The 7,744-nt window shown below is 44.9% G+C and overlaps 1 protein-coding gene across 2 annotated transcripts; it reads right to left on the reverse strand.

The window, feature by feature from the left end:
- Window positions 1-694: 694 nt before the first annotated feature.
- LOC147607379 (E3 ubiquitin-protein ligase DA2L-like) lies at window positions 695-7,401 on the reverse strand. Of its 2 annotated transcripts, XM_086790710.1 has the most exons (7): window positions 6,746-7,401; window positions 6,590-6,641; window positions 6,415-6,460; window positions 6,239-6,320; window positions 5,759-6,150; window positions 5,594-5,660; window positions 695-2,155 (listed from the first exon to the last, which is right to left on the reverse strand). In XM_086790710.1, exons 1-7 carry the CDS (start codon window positions 6,935-6,937, stop codon window positions 1,316-1,318), a joined length of 1,671 nt encoding a protein of 556 aa, XP_086646836.1. In that variant the 5' UTR covers window positions 6,938-7,401; the 3' UTR covers window positions 695-1,315. The 2 variants fall into 2 exon arrangements, with proteins under 2 accessions (XP_086646836.1, XP_086646837.1); XM_086790711.1 differs by lacking the exon at window positions 6,415-6,460 and having other exon boundaries at window positions 6,239-6,339.
- Window positions 7,402-7,744: the final 343 nt, after the last annotated feature.

Raw genomic sequence — 7,744 nt, forward strand, 5'->3', positions numbered from 1 at the left:
TTTCTGCAATACATGCTTAGTTGGACAATTCACGGCACTGCACACCCGCACTAATGGCTTGAGAAGTAAAGACTTTGGAACCGAAAAGACGAGCGAGTCTTCAGAACTCTACAGCATCTAGGGGAACTACAGACCAAGGCTTGGATGCGGAGGCTGTTGTACCCTTCAAAGGGCGGTGGGGTGGGCGGCAACACAAGGGTAGAATAAGAGTTACACTTACATGAAAAGTAAGATTTTTCCCTTCCAATCTTCTTCACATAGAAACACATGAGATGAGCCTTGCCTTTCTCACCCTTCAAATGAGAGCTGCTGTAAACCAATCTGTTACCAACAGAACAAGGTAGACAGAAAGAACCGCAAGCTGGGCTTCATTAGAAACCAGACTGAAACAAACTTGTTCACATTCAGAGCGTACTCTGCCTGTGTACAGCTGAGATACTAGCGTCAAAGGCTAGCCTATAAGTACCCATATCCAGCCAGAAGACCATTTCTTTAAGCATGTTTGCACATAAAAATCTGCATCCTGATTCTTCACACAGGGTTGACGCCTAACCGCAGTAACCTCCAGAAAGAGCAAGTTCTTCACAATGACGAGCAAAACTGTTTTGAAGATTCACATTTAAAGTTGCAAATAGCTGTGTAAGACATGAGAAAAATCCACTGAAAGGAGTGGACTCCATGAAAAGGTTCTATATTGACTATTTTCTATGAAGATTCACATTTGAAGATTCACATTTAAAGTTGCAAATAGCTGTGTAAGACATGAGAAAAATCCACTGAAAGGAGTGGACTCCATGAAAAGGTTCTATATTGACTATTTTCTATGAAGCATGCTATGAAGCATGTCGTATACTGGAACGAATGTACAGTAGTTTAAGAAGTTCAAATCTTCACCCTCTACTTCAAGGAAGTTCCCAAACTAGCTCAGCACTAGCCTCTAGCTTGACTTATTATTCCAACATCTTAGTGATCCAATCCCCTTGTCACATCTCAGGAGGTCTTTTTGGACAGGCTGTGGTACAAACTAGCATCAAGCAAAGTAAATTAAGTATACACCCCTCCTGAGAAACCAAGATAATAAGCTTTGTTCTGGACCAGATGTAAGCTAAGAATATACTTTCTGACCAGGGTTCTGAAAGCATTCAACAGATGGCCAATGCTTTGCTGGAATCAGTCAGCTGTTTGGACAGATTCCATCAGGGCTCCCAACAAACTGTTGAGTTGAGATCGCATACTGGATCCATACAGGCCATTATGGCCCCAATTTATTTACTTACTCCAGCGTTTCACACTGAAGGTCATTTGAGTCTTTGAATCATTGTCTCCTTGCTTGTGCCTGAGCTTCTGCCAGTGACAAAGCCACGGCCAACATCATTTGCTCCTCAAAGCTATCCGGAAGCATAGAAGCTGGTGCGGTTGATGCAGGTGGCTCACCAGTACATTCTGTACTTTGAGGTGCAAGAAAATCGGGAGCTTCCCATGGCAGATCAGAGGCAGAAGGTACACTGCTGGAAAAGCTTGTGCCCACCTCCACAGCTTCAGAACTATGATCTAGCATCCAATCTGATATAGAGCCCCTACTCTCCCTTCGAAAACGAGGGGAAAGAGCTCTCCCACTTTCTATTGAAACCTCTATCCAATTGTTCAGCTCTTGACCACCACCATCCTGATTTTGACATTTCAATTCCTCTGACTGACCTTTCTCCCCAATCTGCTCTTCTTGCTCTACTTCTGTATCTCTGTCTGCAGCTGGCTGCATGTGAACCCTCAGCGTCACGTTGGGAGATGCGATCGTGGAAAGATTGGTGTCAATCAAGGGTTCAGTTGATCCGAGGGGTGTCCCGTCATTGTTATTTGCACTCGGAGAATTTCCTTCACTTTCCACAATTGGTTGGTTGCTATCAACAACTTGATCACTTGTCAGCGGCCCCACTCTATTCTCAACATTGATAACCTGCCTCTCTGCCAGGGCTGCAATTGCTCCTGCTAAGCCACCTGTCACGCCTCTCATCTCACCAGAATCTTGCCCTTGAGTGATAGTACCATGAATTCTGTCAGGATTGCAATTCTCATTCGCTGCGTTTCTTGAGTTATCAGATACCCCCAGGAATCTCTGCCGAGCTAAAACAGGCTCATGGCATGGTTGACCTTGCTCCTGCAGATAGAAAAAAAAAAGAAAAAATGAGATAATTCCAGTATAAGCAGAACACAGCACCGCACCTTAAAAAGACAGCTTTTACAAGCACGCAAAGTACAAAAGCTACTGCAGTCTGCACAACAAAACCATACTTGTATTAGGACATTCTTTTTTGACAATCCTGAACACACAAGGCTGAAGTGTCCATGCAGACTATTGACATGTATAAACATGTCCCATCCATTACAGATTGACAAACTGGCATTAATGTGATCAACTAATTGGCAGGGTCATTAGAACCGTCATCTCAGCTGTTCAATGTGTGTCACCAGCCCTCTAGCTATTGACATATGTGTACATGTCTAATCTGGGTATGTGTATTGATCTCATGGATGGATCCATGAGGAGTCCAAGGATATGACATGAAGTTCTAGACATGTGTATGGATTGTTGGTCATGTCCACTCCCGGCTAGATCAGGTGTGAACCCAGCTTACTCATGGGCACTTTTTCCCTGTGTGACTGGACGCAGGTTTTTTCCCCGTGTGAAGACACTTATGTGTTGGGCACCTTGCCCTAGGCTACTTTATGTACTCACTTGTACTTTCATTTTATCATTATTGAGTACATCTTTTCCAGCACTCTCACGTTTCTTTGTGCTTGAGGTTGTGTGTGTGTGTGTGCAGGCTAGCTGCCCTCCTACCCAACATTGGTATCAGAGCTTGGTTAGGGTTAGGGTTAGGGTTACACATCAAAGCAGGGTGCTGCTATAGTTAGGGTTACCCTCACATTTTAGCAGTGATGGCTTCCTCTCTTCTCTCCAACTCATTTTCGCTTACCGTTTCTTCCTCTTGTAGCTCGAAAGCAGGCCCACGAGAGACCTCCTCCTCGCTCAAGCTCCCTTCCCCACAGCTCTTGGGCGCCAAGTTGGCTTCTTCTACCTCTTCTTTTTCTCTCTTTCCCGTCCTCACCCTCATCGTCAAAAGCTCACCGTCTCTCATAGCATTGGCTGATGCCCGCCCCGAGCCCCCACTTTTTCTCCTGATTTTCAGCTTTTCCCATTGCTAAATTTTTTCTTTTATCAGCCCTACCATTGCTTATTTTTTCCTCATCGGATCCTCCATTGATGAGTTTCTCTCTTGCAGCTTACATTGCATGTCTCACAGGCATGACTTCTGGATCCTGTTGCCTTTACACATGCGTATATCGGCTACCACTTCTTATGCTTATCATCACTGGTGCAGTTACAGAGCTATGCTTTGCTCTCTTGTTGTCATTGATATGGATTACATGCAAATCGGCTTGGCATTTGGATGCTTGTCTTCAGGGGGTATTATGCGATGCCTCTTGATTTGATGCAATTGATGTCCACATGATCTTTGACATGCATTTCAAGTGATGCGTTTATGTACTACTGTGCTCTAGCATTAGCAATATGACATTGGGGATTCTCCTTTTCCTCGTCATATAGTGCTTGCTTTTCCCATTGGCACTGCAGTTCATCTTTGCCATCGTGATCTCTCTTGATCACTCTTACTGTGGAACAGTGTGTCATGTGCACAGTGTGTATCTACCGTGTGCTACACGCACACAAGACTAGCTTCGAGGTTTGGGGAAGCTTGGAGCTAGGCAGGCTGATTGGCGAGCTGAGTTAGGGATAGACTAACGGACGGGCACCCAAGTATGGACGGGCGGGCATCCAAATGTGGACGCCCGATGACCGGCCAAGAGCCTATAAAAGGGTGGCCAAGGTTAGTCATTAGTCATATAGAGTCTCGCGTGTCTTTGTGAGAGCTCTATGGTCAAGAGCCTGGATCTAGTGCAAACGTGCACCTGCTTCATGCAACCGAGGCCGACAGCAGTCTCGAGGCCCGCAAGGGTAGCTTCGTGGCAGTATGGGACGTCACTTGCAGTTGTCAAACGGTCCGACCACCAGAAGATCATGCTTGCCCGTATGCACCTCTCTGGAGATGTGAGCATTTGGTGGTATGATTGCCCTCATGTGCCGAATTCGGTGAGGATATCAAGACCGGTTCTTGCTGCCTCCATCTCTAGAGCATCTTGAGGGTGAGTTTCGAGGCCATCGTCAAGCTTCGCAACCCATTCTCACCTATGCAAATAGTCAGGACTCTAGTTGCAGAAGTCTGACAAGGAGAGATTATGGGCCTTTTTGTATGGGTTAGCTCAGCAGATTCAGTGGGATGACCGGTTCTTGCCTCCAAAATCTCTAGAGCATCTTGAGGGTGAGTTTCAAGGCCATCGTCAAGCTTCGCAACCCATTCTCACCTATGCAAATGACGTGACCCAGTCAGGACTCTAGTTGCAGAAGTCTGACAAGGAGAGATTATGGGCCTTTTTGTATGGGTTAGATCAGCAGATTCAGTGGGATGACCGGTTCTTGCCTCCTCAATCTCTAGAGCATCTTGAGGGCGAGTTTCAAGGCCATCATCAAGCTTCGCAACCCATTCTCACCTATGCAAATCACGTGACCCAGTCAGGACTAGTTGCAGAAGTCTGACAAGGAGAGATTATGTGCCTTTTTGTATGGGTTAGATCAGCAGATTCCATGGGATGACCGGTTCTTGCCTCCTCAATCTCTAGAGCATCTTGAGGGCGAGTTTCAAGGCCATCGTCAAGCTTCGCAACCCATTCTCACCTATGCAAATAACGTGACCCAGTCAGGACTCTAGTTGCAGAAGTCTGACAAGGAGAGATTATGGACCTTTTTGTATGGGTTAGATCAGCAGATTCAGTGGGATGACCGGTTCTTGCCTCCTCAATCTCTAGAGCATCTTGAGGGCGAGTTTCAAGGCCATCGTCAAGCTTCGCAACCCATTCTCACCTATACAAATAACATGACCCAGTCAGGACTCTAGTTGCAGAATTCTGACAAGGAGAGATTATGGGCCTTTTTGTATGGGTTAGATCAGCAGATTCAGTGGGATGTATAAACTTTCATCTCTTCAAAACCCCATAAGCATACAAATAAGATCATACCACTTACAATGTGAGAAAAGGCACTGACGGAATTACTAATTCAATGATATAGAGAAAAGAGAGCAGAGAGATGATAACCCCTATTTTGCCACAATTAGGACAGAAAATATGGCAGTTGACTCTTCTGGACTACCCTGCTTTCTCTCAGAATTTCCTTCGATAAAGACACTCGCTTGAGATAATCAAAACACTCTCTCTGCTATATACAACGCCATCACCTTTGACCTTAAAATCTAGACTTCTCCCTTCCTCATCCACGTCTATCTTTAGCTGCTCTATTCTTCTCACAGTTCTCTTGCATTGTATTTACAAAGACATGGTCATTGTATTTACAAAGACATGGTCATCTCTCCTAGATAAGCAATCCTTTAATTAAAAGCTTTCAAAATACAAACCAAGGCTCTGATTTTGATTAACCCCTTGACTTTATATTGCAGTGCACTCTAAATTGAAGAAGTACCTGGATAGACAGCCAAATTGCTTCCATCACCATAATGTCCTCCAAATCCAGATCAAAGTCATCCTCCCTATCAGACAACATAGAACAAGCACAACAGAGGCTGTAGACATCAACAAATGCTAAAGTTCCATCTATTAACAAACAAGAAAGGTAACCAAATTAAACCTATTTAAGCGATGAAAAGATGATCCATGTAGTCGTGCTGTATGGCCGGGCGTAACAGCTTCCCCTTCGGAACCAGATCTAGCTCCTGCTTGCATTGCTGTTACATGCTCTGAAGGCTCTTCAGATCGACCAACCTGAACTGGCTGGACATCGGAGTTAGAGGCATCAACCGGACCTAGATCCTGCTCTCTTGTTGAGACCAATTCTGACTCATCCACACCATGTGGAGGAAGTGGAAATCCATGCAAATTTGAGAAATTCCGCCTAAAGCGGTCAGTTACAGAGGCTCCACCCTCCTGCAAATCCTCTTCTCGTCTCAGCATACGTTCTTTCTCCTCATGTAGCTCCTTCTGACGTATTCTTATCTTAGCCTCTATCACCTTTTGCTCTTCCTGTGGCAAATTCTCACGACAAATCAGTATGTGTGGGATACTCAATATACTAACGGCAAGAAATGAGAAAAAAAGCAAGCTAGCTTACTGCTTGCTCGACACCCTTCTCCTCAACAGTCTTTGCTCCACGATATTCCACCACGTAACTTGATGTCTTGCAAAATGGGCATCTACAGGCGTTAAGAAAACCTGTATGGTCGAATGGTCAGAGGATTACTTCAGATGAATTAATAATGCAAAACCATTGAAAATTATCTAGGATACTGAGTGGGTCGGGTTGAGTGTGGAGCCTTTATCTGCAAAAAACATTCTGCAGGTTTGCAACCACCAATAACCAACCACCTTTGTCAAGCAAAAAATTCCTGAAACGACTACTTTCCAAAAGCATACGAGATTTTCAGCCCACACAAGAATAAAGAGGAAACAGGGACAGGTTTACCTGTGCAGATACCTTTGGTACAACATCTTGACCTGTTCAAACTGGGATAGAACTGCCCAAAATTTGCACAGAAGACACTAATTGCTATGCGTTCAGACATACAAAGCCACAACACAAAAAAGCCATAGGTTCAAAAACTGCATGACAAGACCTTACCAGAAAGCAAATTGGGCACTCATCAAGTTCAATAGCAGAATCCTCTGCTCCAGGAAAGCAAGGTGCCAACTGACGATTGAGAATAAGGCGTCTTAATTTGCGATGATCTACCTCCCTGTGTTGATATAAGCCTTGTGGGCGAGTGTACCTCTCATCAACCACAGCTCTACGTCTTGTGAATTTGTTGCCCATAATGGAGGCCTGAAAACTTCTACATTTGATGCAGCTTCAAAATCACAGCATCTGCAGACTTCTTGTCCATAATGATAAGCTGTTGGAGCTTAGTGGTCGCAATGGTTCTAGAGTATATTAGGGATAACAGGAAATGTATTTTTAAAGTTCTCCTGACGATAGGGAAAAAAAAAGGCTGGAACAAGGATGTTAAGGAGTGGAAGCAAGAAAGGGAAAACTACGAAGAAAGATGGGACAGGGAGGAGACCTGCAGAAATGACAAAAAGCAAAGAAGGTTGTGCATAGCAAAAAGGAAAGCGTTGTGATGACTAAAGAGAACAGATCTTGAAGGCAAAAGAGAGAAGGCTTGAAGAGACTTGGCAGCCATAGCCGTCTGGGAGACCTCCGAATCAGAAACGCTCCAAGAAGAAGCGGGAAGCAGAGAGAGAGAGAGAGAGAGAGAGAGAGAGACTCTGCGTAGATACAAGCAAAGGGTTGTTCTGATAACTTCTCACCTCCCCTCCGCAGATTTCTTCAGCTCCAACATAACCTGCCTCCTTCTACAGAAATCGAGAGCACCACAAACCTGAACTAGTTCATGTCTTCGCCATAGCTCGAATAACATGCCATAGCCTGCCTTCTTCAAGAAACCTACAAACGATGGCGCCTAAAACCTTGCCTCTCAAACCAGTTCCGAGTTCAGGTTCCTCCAACGCCAAATCCTTGAATAGTAATCTACCATAGCCGGAGGAACCAGACGCGAGCAGATGATGACACCTGACACTAACTCTTAGGTAGACCTTCATTCGGGATCCGCCATAGCCAGGT

The sequence above is a fragment of the Cibotium barometz genome, chromosome 55 (genome assembly GCF_041138505.1).
Source record: "Cibotium barometz isolate CiBa-2024 chromosome 55, ASM4113850v1, whole genome shotgun sequence".
NCBI lineage: Eukaryota > Viridiplantae > Streptophyta > Polypodiopsida > Cyatheales > Cibotiaceae > Cibotium > Cibotium barometz.